General features: G+C 47.0%; 1 protein-coding gene across 4 annotated transcripts in view; it reads left to right on the top strand.

Moving 5' to 3' along the window:
- Nucleotides 1-21,460, top strand: part of LOC146864068 (prolactin receptor-like) — a 620,035-nt gene that overhangs the window by 502,785 nt on the left and 95,790 nt on the right. For all 4 annotated transcript variants that reach the window (XM_085630985.1, XM_085630991.1, XM_085630988.1 and 1 more), the window contains one exon: nucleotides 6,910-7,037. In XM_085630985.1, coding sequence (XP_085487111.1) covers nucleotides 6,959-7,037 — 79 coding nt within the window. In that variant the 5' untranslated portion in view covers nucleotides 6,910-6,958. The remainder of the gene's footprint in view (nucleotides 1-6,909; nucleotides 7,038-21,460) is intronic.

Below are 21,460 nucleotides of genomic sequence, written 5' to 3'. Positions count from 1 at the left end.
GTTATTAATTATTTATTTAACCCATTTCTGAGGCACAAGGAAAACATAAAGTACCTTGTAATACTGTAGGGGATTGCTAAAATGCATAGATGTATTTATTTGTAATACAATACAGTCTAATGCAGCATTTTAGAAACAGTGCACAATATTTATAGATCTTCTTTGGCCAAGGAATTAAAAAGTTTTGCATGTACCTGTACACATCATAAAAATAGCTAAAAGAGCTGTTCCTCTAGGCGCTTGTCTAAGCTGAGATGTAATGCCATTGTACCGGTTCTGTGCTCAGCGCATTTGCTCCCTGTTGAAGGCAGATGTATCTTCAACACAGTCTGCCTTATCTACAAAGCAGCCCCGCCCTCAAGCTACCCAAGTATTTTCTGTGTACGTTAAATATCTCAGCCTCACGGCTAGGATCTCCTCTATGTCAAGAGACCGAGAACTCTTTCCCAACCCTACTCTTCTTATGTCTGCAACCACCCCGACTGTAGAACCCACTCGCCTGCATTCACCACTGGCAAGACGGAACTGAAAACTTTTCTGGGTACACTGTGACTACCCTGTCCCACCACATCTAACTTGACAAAGAATACTGTTGGTAATATTTCCTTCTAAATATCTTATTCCTCCTGATGTTACTTGTAACTGTAATCTTTCCCCTCTCTATATTGTAAGCCTAGTAATGATTGTTTCCATGTTTTATTATGGACGATTAACATCTTCATTTATTCATCTTAATGTTACAAAAACAAATCCCATCAACCTTTCTCTGTACAGCGCCATGTTACACTAACTCTACTGTTCCTCCATCTTGTTGTTACAACTAATGGCCTCATTACGATCTCAGTCGGAAAGCAATCCGACCGAATCCTTGTCAGAATCTGTTCCAACCGACTCAGCTTTAATTAATCTCAGCTACTGGCAAGTGCTCGAGCCACATCCCAATCCATACGTTTTTGCCCATCATGCCACCTCCATTTGCACTCAGCTATATGCTATTCAGTCTTGGCCCTTAAAGTGCATTAGGTTTACCAAGATGTGGGTCCCATGCACACACTGTCGCTGGACTCAAGCTATACCTGGCTGATGAGCCCTACCATACGACAACTCCGGCCCTAGGTTTCTTGTATTCTATTTCATGGAGGACCTGGCCTGGCAATTCCGGCTGGACTTTTCCCTTTGGAGCAGAGTCAAGACTGATTGCATATGGCTGAGTCCAAAATGAAGTGGCACAGTGAGCAGAATAACGATGGATTGGGATGTGGCCCAAGTATTTACCAGTGGCTGAAATAAAATAAAGTATTCCATCTATCACTTTTATATACTTCACTAAAGTCTAATGTCTAACCTGACTTGAAAAATACAACAGCATAGAGCGGCACGAATCCACACGACGGGTCTTTACTCTAATGATAGGAAATTTAACAGACTGATGGCTCAGAATGAAAGAAGGTGGAAATACACTTCTACAGAGATGTTTTAAGGCATCGGCAAAGTGGGCTCTGGCCCAGGGCCTCAGTCTCTCAGTGGGGCCCCTGATAGAGTTCTGCAGAGAATCTTGTCCAGATGACCTTGAATAACTTTTAAACAGATTGTTGTAAATAGCATTTTTCTATCATTTATTTTTAATGTGTGAGAGTCTATTACAGACATTTTGCAGACAAAATGTGTTTATTTCATGCAACAGTCGTATAAAACGTTTCTTTTGGATCGATACAAGACCTCACGAATGAGAAATGGGAGGATGTGACCGAGATTATTTGCAGTAATATTAGTGAGCTGCTGCTGTGTGTTTTCAGTATTGCAACACATCACTATCCCCGAATATCAGATGTACACACATTTAGAACTTGAGCAAAGAGGGCATGAAAGAGCTGAAACTGGATCATCAATCGAAGCTGTTCCGAACAGGGTCCCCCAAAATACATTTAGCCCAGGTCCCCCCAAATCCTTAAAACGTCCCTGCACTTCTCCACTTGTTCTTAATATGCGTGGGCCATACACAAATCTCCCCGGGGATGCAGGTGAAGAGCAATACCCCCATATAGTCTGTTTGTCCCGACCCCAGTGCTTAATTTATGCAGATGGTTGCAGGTAATTGTCAGCTGCATCCATTTTGAGGGATGTGGACTTATTTTTCATCACCATATTTGGACATAGAACAAGAGAGAAAAAGAAATGTAGAAAGAATGAAGAGAAAAATAGGAAAACAGTAAGGAAGGGAGAAAGCAGGTATGAGAAAAAAACGGAACTGAAAGTGATATATATATATATAGAGAGTCCACCTTGGTTTTTGGCTACCCCAAGCAGCCTGATCCTAAGAAACATTTAAGACCCTTGAACTGTATTTATTTATAAATTACACATACAGTAAAATCAAAGGTAGCACTAATGATTAACGTGAGCGAGAGGACTACGTTGAGATAAATACGATTTAAACTTTATATTTTCTTCATATCTCATTAAAAGATAGATGAAATTTGGCCGTCTGAAAGTAGCTCACTTCGATTTGTCTTCTAATCTTAACATGCGTTTTGCATCAAAAGCTAGTAGATAGAATTGATTTAATGAGTTTGGTGTTAGAAAAATGTGAACTCTTTGAGTGATATTGATTATCTATTTCTGTGCTAAGCAAGAACATCACTGCCTTATTTTCATACAGTACCTAAAGCAAAATGCAATCACACTTTTGTTTTTAAATCAAATAGAAATGGTTGAGTTAAAAAAAAGACTTACAAAACGAAGATAGATGGTAAAAAAAATACTTGTAAAATATTTTTGCAGAAGTGTCTGTAAGGTTGAATAACACCAGACAGCAAGCATGCCTACGGAGCAAAAGTAACCATTTTTAATTCAATCTTCATTTTAAAATTTATATTGGACGAAGTGTAATTTAATATAGATATTATTTAACCTATCCACAACAAGCATATTCTCACATCCTCGCTGTTTAGTTTTACTCGTTCAAAAAGGCGACACTGCACAAACAAATGTCAAGTTTCAACCTTTCCTCTTCTCCTCCTTCCACATCTACATTCATGTGGTTTACATCTTATTGACAAGCAATGACTAAGCACTAGTTTTGATTTTAATTTAGTGTGTACACACGGAAATACCCAGCATGCAGGAATTAATGCACAGATAGACCGCACATACATGCATATCAACACACATGCATATCAACACACATGCAGATCAACACATATGCAGATGCCCTACTGTGGTCCCAAAATGTATGGGTCAGGGACCACTAGTGATGCGCAGCAAGTGAAAAGCGGTGATTGCAGATGGGTAGCACAGGGTGAACTACAGCAAACCCCTGCTGTGCCTCGGGGCACAGCAGGGGTTTGCACAGTCAGACATTTTGGTATATTAGTAGGGTCCGCAGATACTTCTGCGGCCCCTTCTATAATAAGGTTCGCGCTGGTGCACCAACGCATTCACGAGGGTGTGCCCCCTCACTTGCACGGTGGCATGTCCCCTTTTGAATAAAGAAACAATTTGCCTCTGCAACCACGCCATATTGGACACAGTAGCTATTGTGAGGCGCACTGAGATCACACTCCTGAGGGTGACCCTCTAGGGGAGTCCCTGAGACCCCCTCAGTCATTCACTGCATCCACCTGCAGGGGGATTTCTGTACCCTTATCAAATACACACACAATAATGCACGGGGGGAGGCATCTGGTGTTTTCACAGCTAGTTCACCATTCACTAACGTGCCCTCCCAGGGCAGGCACAAGTGTTCAGCTGTACTGGGGACAGCACATTTGCAGTAATTGGGCGCACTTTCTATGTCTGTTCTACTCTCAGCCAGTTTAAGCTGCACTGTAGCAAAAACAGGGCCAGTGGGCCCTGTATGTAATGGCAGCCCGAGGGGAGCACAAGGTACTATTGACAATGGAACACTGTGTAATGTGTACGTGCTGTTCCTCTTGGGAGCACTGGATGCTGCACAGCATGGCATCACTTTTGTGTAATGTGCAGCAGGGGGCACAGGGTTTGATGTGTGATAGGCAGACATAAGGTGATGTCAGGAAGGCCTCAAGTTATCCTGCCTGGGCCATTCATGAGAAGCTCGTCCCATCTAGGTTTTAAGGTGTCCGCTCCAGACAGTTTTAGATGTTTGTTGGCAGACCTTTTGTTTTACAATACATCATGTTTGGAATGGGCTTTGTGACTGCCTGTTGCTTATGACAGCATGTCTGTTTCTACGTCATATGTCTGTTCTTGAATTGGTGGCTTTCCTTACTATTCGCATGGTCGTCCCACCCAACATTTTCTTCTCAATGCGTTCTGATTGGATGAGTTGTATCCTTCCACTGAAGATTTGAGAGGACTCTTTTTTGTGTGTTTCTGCTACTGCAAGCGGACTCTTTTTGTGTGTGTTTTTGCTACTCCATCGGAATGCACATGTATCCTGTCTCTCTCTCCCTGCTTTTTCATTTAGCACTCGCTTCCCCATGGGCTCTCTTTTACTTCCCTCCTCAATGCTCCCCACCCGCTCCCATGTTAATTTTTTAATTTTCATTTTTAATAGTATTCCTACAAGGCCCAGCATCTGCAAAGTACTGCCAGGCCACTCGCTTCCATTTTTTGTGCTGTCGCACTCTGTGTTCCCCCTCCTGCTCCATTTGTGAATTGTTTTCTTTGCAAGGGCCTGGCAGGGGCAAAGTGTTGCTCGGCCACTCCTTTGTTTGTTTGTTTTTTGCGCTGACATACTTCTTTGTTTTTAATTTCTTGAATTTGTAGTTTACCTTTCCAGCATGTGTCTGCCATGTTTTATAACACATGCCTACAAATATGCAAGCAGAACAACATATTCACAAGCATCAGCAACTCCTAGTCCAACACGCCTGCAGCCACGGACAGACAAAATCAAGCAGACTGAGCTCAGCCCCCATGTACTCATTCCTACATGCACCCATGGACATAGATCACCTGACATGCATTCACCCATAGATGCTGACCAAAGGACTTGTTGCTTTATCGTGTGCTTGTATAGAGCTTAATGCTGCTCTAAGACCATCTCAAAGCACTAGAAGTAACAGGAGAGTGGAAAAAAGGGAACAAGAGGGATTACATTTGAAAGGGGCATGTGACTGGAATTATTTTCAGAAAAAGTGCTGTAGCCAACAATAGGCGGCTGGTCCAGAAAAAAGACTCAGCAGGTGAAAATGTGCTACAACAGAGGAAAGACAGGGGCAAGAGATTAATTGGTGAAGTGAGGAGTGGAGAGGAATCTGCAAGGAATGTCAGGAGCAGAGATGCAGGATGGTAAGAAGGGGTACAGGTGGAGAGGTCAAGAGGGTGAAGGAAGTGGGTGAGGCAAAGGGGTAAATGCTTGAGGGGTGAGAAAAACAGAGGTGCTAAGTAGGGGTGATATGCGGTAGAGAAATGCAAGGGGACAAAGGTGCACGAGGGCAGTGCAGAAAGGATTTGGGCGAAACGGGGGCTGAGAGATGACGGCAGGACTGTTGGGGTAAGGGAGAGGTGTGCAAAGGGTGAGAATGCTTGTGGGGTCGTATGAGAGTGAGAGGCTTCAGAAGGAGAGGGAGAGACTTTGTGTAAAGTGGGGGAGGGTAGTGCAATATAACTTGGGAGGGCAGTTTGAGGTCAGGCGGTGGTATAGGTAGAGCCGTGCAAGGGAGAGCTGGAGGGAAAGGATTGTGAGAAGGATGCATGCGAATGAAAGGTAAAAGTATTGGGGGCCATATTTATGACACTACGTGGTAGAAGAGTGACGCAAACCGTAAGTCATATTTTTGAAGCCACGCAACTTTGCGTGGTTTTGAGTGCCTCCAAAAATATGCGGTAAGGCAAAGCAGCTGCTTTGCATTACTGTGCCCTGGGTAGGCGTTCCATGGGCATTGTGTGGATGTTCCCACACAACTCCCATGGTTTTTGACGCAATCCCAGATTTACAAGACCTTGTAAACCTGGGAATGCGCCTAAGATATATGCCTCCGCAGGAGAGGCTTAGCGAGGAGAAATATTTCTTCTAGTTTTTTTCCTCTTTCTATGTATGTTGCATTATTACTGTATTAATACAGCACATTCCTGCCCTTTCCCTGTCACGCAAGGCAGCGAGCACAGCATGTCACTTGCTGTACTGCCCTGCACCACAAACCTGCTAGATCTGGCCCTGGGTGTAGGATGTGAGGTGGGAGAAGGGGAAGAACAGTGAGAGTTTCATTTGAGGGGCAATATGAGGGAAAGGTACTGGGGAAAGGGGGAATGAAGGTGGGAAGATAGGAGAGGGTAGAGAAGTACAGGAGGGCGGTGTCAAAGAGAGGGTGCACTGAGGGAAGGAGATGAGAAGGAAGAAGCGAGACGCTGGGGGAGAAGAGGTGCGGGAAGGAACACGTGAGTGAGGAAGAGTGTGAGGTGCCAGAGACGAGAAAGATTCAGAAGGGAGTGAGTGAGAGAGGCCCAAGAGAGGGAGATAGAAGTATGAGGGCGAGGTAAGGATGAAGGAAAGAGACGAGGGGAGATGGAGAGGGGTACAAATGGGGAAGGGAGAAGGTGAAGTTTTCGGGTGATATAAGTTAAAGGGAGAAGAGAGGAAGGGGGTGGGGCGAGTGGACTATAGAGGGCACGAAGTAGTTCATCGCGGATGGATGGGGCGGTAAAAGGGACAGAGAAGCAGTCGGTGCATAGTTGTATTTCTACGGCCAGAAGCGCAGTAGAGAAAACCCCTTGCAGTGGCAGAGCAGCAGTGCATGAAAGAAAGAACTGAGCATAACAGGGCGTCGTAGACTTTATTTCCTTTACTCTGGTGACCCCTAGTGGTTACGTATTTGCATTGTTTATCGTCAGCTCGTCGCACCATCACAACATACATTAGTTTTGCGAACCATCGAAATTTATATTTAAATGTATAACTTGAGTCATGTTTTTCTTCCATTGCAGTGAGCAAGTGATACTGCGTTTCCCATCGGAGCAGAAATAAGCCATCAACATGCGGAAAAACCTGAAAATAACTGCCTCAGCCGTCACATTTATTTTATTGCTTTTAATAAACACAGATTTGATGGACGGTGAGTAATGATCCAAGTATTTTTAAAGCATATTGTAAAAAGCGAAAATCTTGAACCCCTTACTGAAGGTCAAACTCCACAATCTGTTGGTCTGTTATAGGACGTAACGACAGTTTTATAATTGCAGTCTTTTGTTTTATGTCTCAGACTATTTGAAATTGCTCACTGTTTTACTGACGTTTGGCAGAGACCTTTAGTTAGTCGTTATTACCTAATATAATAATAATAATAAAAAGAACGATTCTACCCAGGGCTTTAAGTGGGATGAAAAAACTGGGCCGGGGGGGGGGGGGTGTCTCTCAAAACGACGTGGTCAATGTAATTAAGGGCGTGGCTTTAAACATGTAAGCTAAAAATCTGTGTTTAGTATAGTGTTCCACCTAACTTCTATTTTGCTGTTTCTGTCATTGCATCCAGATGTATGCTGCTACAACAAGTAACATCATACCTACAACAAGTCAAGACTATTGGCGTTGTCAATGGTTGTTAGTTGCATAAGATAAATATGCAGCAACTATGGCTTGTATATAATATTGAAAAACAATCCACTTAAAGCCGGAGTGACCCCACGACAATGTTGCTGCTCCTAAGCTTCAAAAAGAGAAGGGAAATCCTGAGAGAAAATGACTCTTTAAAGGATTTCCCTTCCCCCTACAACGCTTACCTGACATGACGTCATGCCGTAACTTCTCCACTAGTGAGAAGTGAGCAGTGTGAGCACACACACATCGATGTGCCTGCTGTCACTGCAGTCCAGGAAACAAGCATTGAAAATGCAATAGGTCTCGCCTTTCATTAAGTTAATTGTTACAACAAACAAATGATGGACGGAATTCTGACAATGCAAACATTCTCCCCCAGTCAAAAGATCTGGGTTAAATCCGTCGTTCTTTTGCCCACTACGCCACCCCAGTTTGGACCCAGCCATATGCAAATCAGTCTTGACCCTGTGCCCCATGGGAACAGTCCAGACCGAACTGCCAGGCCAGGTCCTCACTGGACCGGAAACAAGCATCCTGGGACCGGTTTCAGGGTATGTCACTTTTCTTCAGCCAGGCCAGCTTGAATCCAGTGGCACAGTGAGCAAGGGACCCACGTCTGGGTGGTCCTAGGATGCTTGTTTCTAGTCCTGGGAGGACCTGGCGTGGCAGTTCGGGCTGGACTGTTCCCATGAGGCACAGGGTCAAGACTGATTTGCACATGGCTGGGTTCAAACTGGAACGGCATGGTGAGCAAAAAAAGGATGGATTTAGGCCCAGATCTCTGTACTGGGTGACTGTATGACATTGTTCTGCATTCTGTCCATCAACTGTTGTTTTTGCATTTGATTAAGGTAAAGCCATTTGCTTTGCTAATGGTATTGTATAGCAAAGCAAATGGCTTTAACTTAATAAAAGGCGAGACCTATTGCATTTTTAATGCTTGTTCATGACAGTTCCCACGCTGGAAACACGTTAAACACGGCTTCTGCAAAGATCAAGAGTAAGTAAAGTAAGTTGGGGAGAGGATGTAGCCTTATGGCTAGAGCGGTCGACCTCGAAGCTGGGGAACGGGGCTCGAGTCTCGGAAACGACGCTCAAAATCCTGTGATTCTGGGCAAATCACTTAATCTCCCCGCGCCTAACAAAAATGAATGTGTCCTTCTGTAACAAAACTGGTGCTCATGTAAAACGCTCTGATACCCGATGTCTCGGGTCTAGTTCGCACTATATAAAAGTTTTTTTTAAAGTATGTTTCCTGGGGGAAGGTAATGTTCTAACTTTGGAAACTTTTATTCTATCATATTAATTTGATTCTTTCGCATATGTTATTAGACTTGTGAAATGAGGCTAAGGGGCTATGCCTGGAAAGCTACCAATGCATGAATCTGTAAATAAGAGTAAATTAAACACAATGCTGACTTAACCTGCTCAACTAGATTAGCTCATTTTGAAAGTGACTTGCATAAATTGCAAGATGCTTGTATTGGGTTTGAGAATTTCTCATGGATATTAAAGCTCACACCGTCCTAATTTTTTAACACTGACCTTTATCAACAATGAACAATAAATGGGAAAGAGCAACCTCACAACCCACTGCCTAGTTTAAGTTAAGGACATCAGTGAACTTTGACATGAAGGGTGATTGGAAAGAAATGTGCAAGTGCGTGACAGAAAGTCCATTTAAAAAAAGCTTGTACTGTAGCATAATATAGTTTTTGCCACTGAACTATACAGCGCAGGGGGCTAAACAAGGGCAGTTCTATCCAATTGAAACCACTCGTGGATTCTACATGCCACAGTGAGCTTGTGATGCTGTAAAGCAGCACCTGTCGTGATGCCCCCCAATTAAAGCAGCGCCTTTGTAACCAAGCATCTACTCTCATAACAACTTGGCATAACAACTTGGCACTATCCGGAAATCTCACTATCTGAAAGAAACACGTTAGTTAGATTCCTCACCTTAGAATATCCCCAGGCGTCAGGCTGGATCCGGAAAGATTTTTGTAGCAATACCCCTTGCGCGTCGCTAGGCGTCATCTGCGGCTCAGCATCCGTCGTTGGCGTCGTGCGCCGGAATGACGTCGTCGGAGTACTTAGACGCCGCCCTCGCGCGCTGACGTCAGTTCTTCTTTTTTCCGTGCCAGACAGCGCCGATCCGGGAAGAGCTTACCCCTTAGTCACTTTTTGACTAAACTTTTTTGACTCTTTTTGGTCTTCTGTCGACTCGACTCTGGTGCCGGAAGGATGCCTGGGTTTAAAGCCTGTGACTCCTGTCATCGACTGATGTCGGTGACGGACCACCATCGCCGGTGCCTTTACTGCTTGGGGGCCGACCACGACGCAGAGTCGTGCCTCGATTGTCAGGCCTTGACCTCGAAAGCTAGGCGGGAGCGGTCCCGTACGCTTCTCGAGCTTCGGCACTCGGCTCCGCGCCGTTCACGGTGCCGGTCCAGGAGGAGGTCCAAGGACCAGTCGCGGAGCCGCAGCCACCATCATCGCTCGTCGGGCTCGAAGTCTTTGGGTAAGTCGAAACGATCAAAGAAGTCCAAGAGGCGACACCGCTCTTCGGACTCCCCTCGCCGGTCGCGCGACTCGGCCGAGGGTCAGGGTGGTCCCACCCCCGCGGCTCCATCGGAGCCGCAGGAGCTGCGTCCGTCTCCATACCCGCCAGTCCCTGGGACTGACGCGACTCCGGCGGAGGTCAGTGCTTTCCTCTCGGCCATGAGGGGCCTGGCTCCGCCGTCGACGCCTGCCGGCGCGCTTTCGGGCCCCGCGGGCTCGACTGGGTGACCTTGCGTGCCGGCGGCTCCGGCCCCGGCACCGTCGGCAACTTTGGTCTCGACGCCGCAGGTCCAGGCCTGGATCTCTGCCGGCGCCGTTCGACCTCACGACGCCTCCGGTTCTGCCTCCGCCGCCGTCCCCGGACGACGCCGTTCCCCGGTTTAGCCCCGGTCCGGGCCCGACGCCGATGGATGAGCGTTTCATCTACCGCCCGGCTCCGATCATTCCTCCTGTTTATCAGGAATCGGATGACGGGGGCGACTGGGAGGGGTCTGAGGACCCTATGGCCGGACAGGCCCAACTTTCACAGGACTGGGCAGACGAACTCGGGGATGCCAGTGGTCTGGACACCTACCCGGGCGCTGGTTTCATCTCTCCTCCTACTGTGGCCTCGGAGGAAGGTGCAGCTTGCTCAGTGGTGCTGCGCAAGGCGGCCGAAGCCCTGGGGCTCGAGTTGCCTGCTGTGGCCGTGAGGACTAACATCCTCACAGAGGTGCTTCAACCGTCAGCAAGCTCCACAGATCCTCTGCTGCAGTTCAATGTGGCCCTCATAGACGTTCTGCAGGGCACTTGGTCCAAGTCCTCCACAGTTCCTCCTGTGGATCGGAACGTGGCCCGGCGCCACCACCCTGCTCCGGGCGACCCCAGTTTCCTGTCCCAACACCCCACCCCCGAGAGTCTGGTTATCCAGGCCTCAACTGCCCAATCCTCCTTCCCGTCCGCTCCTCTGGATCGGGAATCCAAGAGGTTGGAGCAGTTCGGAAAGAAGCTGTTCTCTTCCCTGAGTTTGGGCCTGCGGTCTTTGAATACCGCTTGCCTCTTGGACAGTTTCTCCCACTCTCTGTGGGATACGGTGGAGGACGTGCTGCCCCTGTGTCCGGAGGAGGCCCGGACACGTCTCTCCCAGGCGCTTGCTGACTGGCGAGATGCAGCACGACATGCCATACGGTGTGGACTAGACACCACGGACTCGCTGGGTAGGGCGATTTCCACCACGGTGGCGCTCCGGCACCATGCCTGGCTGCGGTCCACGTCTTTCTCGGGGGATATCCAGAGTACCCTCATTGATATGCCCTTTGATGGCACTCGCCTTTTTGGCGAGAAGGCGGATAGTGCGCTGGCTCGTTTCAAGGACTCCCGGGCTACGGCCAAGTCCTTGGGTCTCTCGGCCCCGCGCCCGCAAACTTCCACCTTTCGTGGCCAAGGAAGGGGCGCCTCCTCACGTCCGCCTAGCCACCGGCCGCAGAACCAACCTGCACGCGGTCGCAGACGTGGATTCCGCCGAGGCGGTACTGGAGGACAACGTGCCGGTCAGTCCACATCCACCCCGGCAGCATCCGCCTCAAAGCCCTCGTAGTCTGAGCTTTCAGGCCCATTCCACGCCAGTGGGTGGCAGAGATCGCCATCACCTGCTCCACTGGCGATCCATCACATCGGACAGGTGGGTGCTGCAAATCGTCCGAAGGGGCTACTTCCTCCCCTTCGAGACGACCCCTCCAGCCATGCCACCGCAGTGCCACCGTATGTCGGGGGATCACTTGAATCTTCTGCGGGAGGAAGTTACGGCCCTCTTGGCCAAGGAGGCCGTCGAGCGCGTTCCTGGTCCAGAAGTAGGTCGTGGTTGCTATTTCCACTACTTTCTGGTTCCCAAGAAGGGCAAAGGGGGGCCTACGCCCTATCTTGGACCTCAGGAGCGTCAACGCTTTCCTCCGGAAGGAACGGTTCAAGATTCTCACTTTAGCTCAGGTTCTTGCTGCCCTCGACCCTGGAGACTGGATGGTAGCGTTGGACTTGCAGGACGCCTATTTTCACATCCCCTTCCTGCCGGCCCACCGGCGTTACCTGCGGTTCACGGTGGGTCAGGAGCACTTTCAGTTCATCGTGCTCCCCTTCGGTCTCACCAGTGCCCCTCGGGTGGTCACGAAAATGATGGCGGTGGTCGCAGCTCATCTGCGCAGATCGGGGGTTATAGTCTTCCCCTATCTCGACGACTAGCTGTTGAAGGCGGGCTCGCCCCAGGCAGTCGTCTCCCACCTCCAGACTACGGCCGACCTCCTGCATTTGCTGGGGTTCTCCATCAATGTGCCGAAGTCACACCTGAGACCCTCCCAGAAGCTCCTTTTCATCGAAGCGGTTCTAGATTCGGCGCAGTTCCGGGCCTATCCTCCGGAACAGCGGGTCCGGGATATTCAGGCTCTGATTCCCATCTTTCGGCCTCTATCCTGGGTTTCGGTCAGGTTGGTGCTGCGGCTTCTGGGGCTGATGGCCTCCTGCATCCTGTTGGTGCATTACGCCAGGTGGTGAATGTGGGCTCTGCAGTGGGACCTGAAGTTTCAGTGGGCCCAGCATCGAGGCAATCTGTCCGACCATGTCTTGATCTCGGAGGGCACTGCGAAACAGTTGCAGTGGTGGCTCACGGACCGCGATTGGGTCAGGGGCAGATACCTCTCCCTACCCCAAACGGAGCACGTAGTACTGACGGATGCGTCCCTCCTGGGATGGGGGGACCATATGGAAGAGGCGGAGATCAGAGGCCTCTGGTCTCCGGCGGAGTCTCAACTCCATATCAACTTGTTGGAGCTGAGAGCGATCCGGCTTGCACTGAAAGCCTTCCTTCCCTCTGTCCGGGGAAGTGTCATGCAGGTGTTCATGGACAACACCACCGCCATGTGGTATTGCAACAAACAAGGCGGGCTGGGGTCGTGGACCCTTTGTCAGGAGGCTCTGCACCTCTGGACATGGCTGGAACACCAGGGCATCATCCTGGTCGTTCAACATCTGGCGGGCTCTCTGAACGCCAGAGCAGACGAACTCAGCCGCCGGTGCATGATGGATCACGAATGGCGTCTGAACTCGGACGTGGCGCAAGGTCTCTTTCTGCAGTGGGGAGAGCCTTGGTTAGATCTATTCGCCACCGAAGAGAACACGCAATGTCAGCAGTTCTGCGCGTTGTAATTTCCAAGGCGGCACTCGCTCGGAGACGCTTTTCTTCGCGAGTGGAGTTGCAGTCTGTTGTACGGCTTTCCGCCTATACCACTTCTGCCAAGAGTGCTGAAGAAGATCAGGCGCGACCGGGCCCAAGTCATCTTAGTGGCTCCGGATTGGGCACGAAGGTACTGGTATCCCAAGCTACTCAGTATGTCAATCGATCCTCCGGTACGACTGCCTCTTCAGGAGGACCTCTGTCGCAGCAGCAGGGGACGGTCCTCCACCCGAACCTGTCCAGTCTCCACCTCCATGCGTGGAGATTGAGCGGCGACAGTTGATGCCATTTGACTTTCCTCCTGAAGTCTGTGATGTGATTCTGGCAGCCAGGCGTCCCTCCACAAAATCGGTATACGCCTGCAGGTGGAACAAATTTGTGGCATGGTGCACTGCAAAGGCTGTGGATCCCCTTTCCGCCCCTCACTCTGAGGTTCTCCTCTTACTTCTTTCTTTGGCCCAACAGGGCTTTGCTCTGGGCACCATGAAAGGTTATCTTTCTGCAATCTCTGCTTTCTTACGGCTTCCTGATCAGCCTTCTCTTTTCAAATCCCCTGTAGTTTCGCGTTTTCTTAAAGGCATTACTCACATGTTCCCTCCTGTCCCCTTCATAATGCCTCAGTGGGATTTGAATCTTGTCTTGACCTTTCTGATGTGCGCTCCCTTTGAGCCTCTTCACAATTGTCCCCTACGTCTTCTGACTCTTAAGACTGCTTTCCTGGTAGCCATCACCTCGGCTAGACGGGTGAGTGAGCTCCAGGCTCTGTCATCTAAGCCTCCTTTTCTTTCTGTTCTTTCTGACCCCCTTTCAGATCGGGCAATCTGTCACATTGCCCACCTTCTTTCCGCCTCCTCATCCTTCGAAAGAGGAAGAGAGGCTCCACCGTCTGGATCCCAAACGTGCGCTGTCCTTTTATTTGGACCGCACCAGACAGTTCCGGGTGGACGACCAACTTTTTGTTGGATACGTAGGTGCTAAGAAGGGGAGGGCTGTACACAAGCGGACCATCTCACGGTGGGTCGTCTTGTGTATAAAGGTTTGTTACTCCTTGGCGAAAAAGGACCCTCCTGTTGGGCTGAGAGCCCATTCCATCCGGGCAACATCGGCGACTACTGCCCTGGGACGGGGAGTTCCCTTGCAGGACATCTGTCAGGCAACGACGTGGGCCTCACTGCACACGTTCGCCAAGCACTATTGCCTGGACAGCCAAGTCCGGAGCGATGGCTTCTTTGGCCGTTCTGTTCTCCAGGACTTTCTGGTGTGATCTTGGTTCGCAGACCCACCACCGGGGTTGGTATTGCTGGGGTATCTATTCTAAGGTGAGGAATCTAACTAACGTGTTTCTTTCAGATGAACAAGTTACTTACCTTCGATAACGATGTATCTGTAAGAAACATTAGTTAGTTAGATTCCTCACCAACCCACCCATCCTCCCCGTTCTGCGAACCGACATCTAGGGTTAAGGTCATCCTGTTCAGGGCCCTAGACTTTTTGGCACCAGTGTTGGTCTCTTGCATGGCTCTGCGTTCCTGGCGCGGAAAGCTATGTACAAGAACTGACGTCAACGCGCGAGGGCGGCGTCTAAGTACTCCGATGAGGTCATTCCGGCGCATGACGCCAACGACGGACGCGGAGACGCAGACGACGCATTGCTACAAAAATCTTTACGGGTCCAGCCTGACGCCTGGGGATATTCTAAGGTGAGGAATCTAACTAACTAATGTTTCTTACAGATACATCGTTACCGAAGGTAAGTAACTTGTTCTTTAGGTTGCCCTCATAAGAACCAACGTTTAAAGAGCAATGACACCACTAGTGCGGAATGCAGCACTATACAAACCAAAATAATGTGGGTCATTGTGTTGTAAGCAACAGAAAGATGAGTCTGTGAATGTCTGGATAAGGGGCCTGCGGAGAATTCCGACAGCGTCCTCCAAGACATCACATGGTACATTCTAAAGTGTTCTCAATTGTGAGCACAGGGATATTTTCGTGTTAATAATGTAACCTGCTGCAGTGTGGGCTCACAGACACCCGTCGTGATGCGCAAGCTGCCTTTATCTGCTGAAGAACCGCGTCCGCACCAAACATGGGATGACATGGGAAGTTGCCATGAATGTACAAGTCACTGATTCAAGGAAAGTGACTTCAGAAAACCAGACTACCATGCACGGCTGCTGGTATAAAGGGTCTTTATTTATCACCATCTGCGTTCCCCAACTGTGTGCAACAGAGATTCAGTAAACAGCACAGAGAGGAATTGTGTGTAGGCGCGCTAATTGCTGCTCCGCGTGCTTTCGGGCTCCATTCACTTCCAGTCGCATTTTATGTCTTTACGTTTCGTGTTATTCTTTTTAGTGAGAAAAGCTCGGCTAGATATCAGAGAAACGAAACGCGGAAATAAACCCAGATGAATGGACATCACAGCTTCAAGACACAGTGGACTGGCAGTGCAAGCCATATTATGTCCTTCCATTTGTATGATCTGCAAAAAATAAGCAGGTCAGTGGCATGTGTGATGACCAGCACTAATCTGCGCTGCACAATCACTTGGGGGGAGGGACAGATGTTTGAGCCACCCACCCCCACCTCAACTCAACCTCGAAGAACTTGTTTTGGGCGACGTTATTTTCTTCTGATTTATCTCAACTTTACTTTTCATGAACCTGAGCTTAATTGACCAATTGCTTCCTTGGGCAACTTCGGCCATTTCCTGAACTAATATTTGTATGACTTTCGCTAGATACTGTTGTGTGGGGTGGGGCATCTCTGAGAGGACCCTCACAGTAAAAACAAAGTATTCTCTGGGGCAATACGTTCTCAAAAAAGAATTGCTTGGATCGCCTACCGATGGCTGAGAAAACCAACAATGACCTTCTCATATGGAGTTTATGTCACGGACTTTATGGCATGGAGTTGGTTGGGGCAGAGTGGTAAGAGGTGATGGTGCATTGAGAGCTAATGAACTCTCCCGACACATGTCCCATGAAGAGTGCAAGGTCCCGCATGCGAAAGGTGCCTTGTACTGTGTGGGCCCTGTGACCGCAAAGGAAGTAAGTTCGCATGACGGAGAAGAAGGGCCCTTTGGGGTCGTATGGCCCAATGTCTGAGATCAGCATGCCAGTACCCCATTCATGGTATACTGCCCCAGGAAATAGCAGCCTCGCCACGAAGAAGTAGCCAGGGTATGGCACTTCCACCTTCCACATGTCCATATAGTGCCCTTGTTACAGAAAAGCAGCGTATGTCTGCCGTGAGATGCGCAGTACAGGTTTTCTGTTTACAAGCGCAGTTTAAAGCACACAATCTAGCCAGGAAGAAACGCAACATCAACACGGATAGCTAACACAACATGCATGCAAAAATCCGGTCTGTTTGATACAGTGAGCTGGTTAGCAGAGTAGATGTATGCTATCCTGGGTGCAGATTTATACCATGTTAGTGGGAATATATGCGTGCAAATGTTAATATGAGAAGGTTTTACAATCAACCCCACATATAAAAAACAAAATACAAAGCAATACATCAATCAGCATGAGTAGCGGAGACACGATAAGGGGTTGGGGGAAAGGTGGGCAGAAACACAGAGAAGTGGTGTGAGGTAAGGAAAAGAAGCAACAAGGGCAAATACAAAAAAAGAAACATGGGAGGGAGGGTGTTGGGGGAAGAATAAAAGGGGACAGGAGTGCAGGGAAAAGAAACGGGATGGGGCAGTTGGGGATGCCGCCCGTTGTTCTAAGAACGCGAGCGAGGAGGCCTGTTTGTGCTAACTGAGAACCGCACTGACTGACGTCTAAGTCGGAGATGGGGGGGAGGGAGGGAAAACGAAAGCACGCCGTCATGCGCGCGCACGTGTGCACGTCTTGTCCATATGCACGAGAAAAAAAAGTCCCCAGTGTATCACACTGCCAGTAACGCATCCAATCCCCTGTGCACATCTTTTGTCTCGTTTCTCTCCCCGGGTGCACGCTAGAATCGTATCGATTCCAAAAGGCCTCTGCATGTCAGGGCAGCGCATGCGCTGCTTTCGCCAGGCCGAGACCCAAAAATGGACTGCCTGTGCCAGGGCACAAAACAGAGCCCGATGGAGACCTGTTTCGAAGCAGCGTCCTTTAAAAAACTGCCAGTTTTCAACCCCGGTGAGACCCGGCCCACTTAAAGCCCTGATTCCACCTATGAGACATTCATTACAATAACAGATGGCGTGACCAGGCGTTACCACCGCTTCTGGCTGAACTAGGCAGCCCCGGGGAGAGCGAGAATGGGGAAGAGGCGGAATGAGGGTGTGAACTACCACACTCACAAGGCAATGAGGCACATCATGCTCAGATTACTTCCCTTGTGGTGTTTCACTGGCACCCTCCTTTCACAACCCATACATTAGGGTGGCGATTTTGTTCAATGTGTAGTGCAATTAATTATCTCAATATCTAGTTCGACAGATTAGCATCTGAAGTATGATGTTATTTATAAACCTATTTTAAGGGTTCCAACTGAGGGTAGGGAGTTGCTGTTCTGTCAATAATTTAGAAGTGCTTGTCAAGCAACTATCAGAAATAGTCGCAAATATGTCAAAAGAGTTGTGAAATAGGATTTTCTGGAGGTAAAAGCAAAGACTTTCACTGCTGTATACATTTTTATGGGCTGACAGAAAATCAGGCCTTTCAACTTTACTAATTCATTCTAAGAACTGCTACTGGAAAGGTCTTGTGCAGGAAAAGTGTTCTGTTCAGAGGATTAGTTTAGCAGATCAGTTAACAAGGTAACCCATTAGCAAACATGACAAGTGCAAATGTATGTAGAAAAAATAAAAACACATTTTCAGAACAAATCCATATCTACTACCAAAGCTCTTGTAACTGATTCTAAAAAAAGATGGCATTAACTGTGTAAGAAAGTGCACAAAGATTATAGCAAGGCTAATCTGCATGCTAAAGAAACAGGGCATTCCTTAGAGTTTATCGTTGCTAAGGTTGAATTAAATTGTTTGGAGAGTATGGACCGTGCTAGTTTAAAAAGGACTAGATGGAATTGATACCACCCTTACACGTACCAGAAACAATCAGGTAAGATTTTCCACTTCTCCTTTCATTGAAGTAACTTTAGGCCTAGGTGACATTTTTACTATGTGGGCATACTTTTGTGTAGTTCACGTACATTTTGTGTTAAGCAGAATTCCTGAAATTACTTGATTACTCCATGTGGAGTCAATAAGTACCACCGCATGCAAAAATTTAGAGCACACACTAAACAATTTGAATAATCATAACACAAGTGGCTCCTGTATGCGGCGATTATGTTTATTGTGCTTTTTTAGAACAAAATTCAACCTCCACAATGGATGCAAGGACACATTTTGTGCTAAAATATATTGCCGAATGCAGTCTTGCATTTAGCGCAACTACTCATAGCTTTATGCAATTTTCAGGAAATGTTACATTACACACATTTCACACAACCCTACATAACTCTTTTGCTTCATGAACTTTCCAAGATGTAAAAACGTTGTTCAAGAAATCGTCTTTAGAACACTTCTGATAAACATGTATGCTGTTATAAAATCCACAAGTAGCAAAGATATAACTAGTTTCCCCAGTTTAAATGATCCCAATCATTGTCAGTGAAGTAAAATAAGATTTCTAACTCCAAACTCTCCCTGGAGGAAAATACCTCCAAAAATAGTACAAGAATACTGTAGGTATCAGAGATCAAAATTAGCTTCATACCAACTAATTTGGGGTGAAAACCAACAGCAGTGTTAACCATGGAAGGATCTCCAAATTTCTGGAGGTAAACTGGTAGTGGAGGAGAAGTAATTATATATAATATTATACAGTGGAATAGTATACACTGGAGTGGGGTGGAGTGGAGTAGCGTACAGTGGAATAGCATAGCACAGAGTAGAGTGGAGTGGCATAGAGTGGAATGGCATGCAGTGGAGTAACATACAGTGGAGTGGTGCAGAGTGCAATAACGTTGAGTGTCACTGGTGTGTAGGGATGTGAAGTGGAGTGGCTTACAGTGTAATAGTGTATAGTAGAATGGAGTATCGTACATTAGAAAGATCGAAGAGTGTTGTAGCGTAGAGTGCAGTGGTGTAGAGTGGAGTGGCAAAGAGTGTAACAGCGTAGATTGGAGTCACATTGAGTGTAGTGGCGTACAGTGGAGTGTGGTAATTGAAAGAGACGTAGCATCAAAGTGTGTTAACGGATGTGAAAGGAAAATAGATTATTTTGTGTAAATTGTAATTTCTGGTAGTATGGGTGAATAGTGTAAGTAGTGTTAAGGTTCTAATTTTTTTAATACTTAGTTATATATTGTGCCACAGTATACCACTGTAAAAGTACACGATTAGGCAGTATGTGATTGGCTAATGGCTGTGTTTACAATATAAAAGGCAGCCATGTCATTTTCAACACATTTTGTCTGCGTGCTTCTGAAGTTTGGGTTAAAGTGTTAACATGTATATAAATATATTTATAATTTTCTGCATATTTTTACAAGAGTTTAGGGAGAATTGTGCATTTTTTAAAACAAAAGGTTTAAGTACTGTGGTAATTTGTAGGTATTACGCTGTACTCTGTAGACTATTTAGTGAAGATTTAAATATGTTACAATGGAAAATACATTGTAGTGCACTGTATTTGTAAAATATAAGGTACTAGAGTGTATTTTTCATTTTTTAACATTCATTTTATTTTGTATTTATTTTTGGTACCGCAGCGCTCCTGAGGCAGTACCTTAAAATATATAGAAACTTATAAATATTTTTCCCCTACTTACTACCACTATAATAAAGTGGTAATAAGTAGGGGAATAATGTCAAACCTAATACTTGCCTAAATCTAAGGATGAAACGCAGAACACAGGCAAAATGTCCCTAAAACGGCATGGCAGCCTTTAACGTTTGTAAAGCCAGTCATTAACGACCTACATAATAATTTGTCATCGCTATGTACCGTGGTACATCAGCCAAAAAGTTAATGATGGTAAAAACTCTGAGGAATTACTATCTCTGGTAATCCTAACTATAACTACAGAGGAGTGGCATGTATGTGTATATGTATGTATGTGTATATATATATATATATTTCCAAACACAATCAAGTGCTTCGTTTCACTCCCAATAATCCACAAGTCTTCTCAGCTTGATCCTTAAAGTACAGTTTTATTCAGGATAAGCAAAACACGAAAAATACTTCCCAACGTGTTTTAGAGATCAGTGTCTCCTTGATCATGGAGATCCCGTGATTGATGAGATGCAGTTATATTTTTTCCTACATAACAGTCTGGCTGAATATTGAAGAACCACATTCAACAAGTTAATCAATGATTGTGGTAAAAATGTTCAGATGTCATTTGCAAGGTCAGGCTAAGAGATAAAATAGTGTGCAAATTATTTTTTCGCCCAGGAGCATGGTCCGTCCGATCTTAACCTGGGCTTGATTTGAATCTCCACTTGAATGAACAATAACTCACTCAAGCTTAATGGTGATAAGACGGAGGTCATGATCCTGGGTAAGAATCCCCAACTCTGGGGTCTACAACATTGGCTGGAATCCCTAGGGACTCTCCCTGACCTGTACCCCAGGGCTAAGAATTTGGGTCCTGGTTTGGATGAAAATCTCTCCATGAAGTCTCAGGTGGTCAAGGTTACCTCCACCTGTGCTCAAGTTGGTACAAAGAAAATCATCTGGATGATTCCCCAATCAGCCCAAAGGATTGTGATCCGAGCTCTAATCTTATCTAGACTGGACTATGGTAAAATTCTGTACTTGGGAATAGATCAGGTATCTATTCAACGTCTACAGATGGTCCAGAACTCAAAGGCTAGACTTCAGTTTTGGCTCCCGAAACTGACTACCGTTTCACACCTTTTCCAAGACCTTCCTTGGCTTACAGTTACAAAGAATTTTCAATTCAAGGCTCTGTGGTACATGTTCAAGGCCAGAGCCAGGGTAGGTCCACGTTACATTCAAGATCTGGTGGTGCCTTAACAACCCACGCGTACGCTGAGATCTTTGAACCAGGCTTTATGAACTGTGCCTAGGTATCACTTGGCCTGTATGGGAGGGTGTTCTTTCGCAGTCGTGGGTCCAAAACTGTGGAAATCCCTTACCGAGCCCTGAGAAATTGCACTTCTCTAATTGCATTATGTAAAGGTCTGAAGACCTGGC

This window comes from Triturus cristatus, chromosome 2_1 (assembly GCF_964204655.1).
Source record: "Triturus cristatus chromosome 2_1, aTriCri1.1, whole genome shotgun sequence".
Lineage (NCBI taxonomy): Eukaryota > Metazoa > Chordata > Amphibia > Caudata > Salamandridae > Triturus > Triturus cristatus.
The sequence above is the reverse complement of the archived record's forward strand: the minus strand, read 5'-3'. Positions and strand labels throughout refer to the sequence as shown.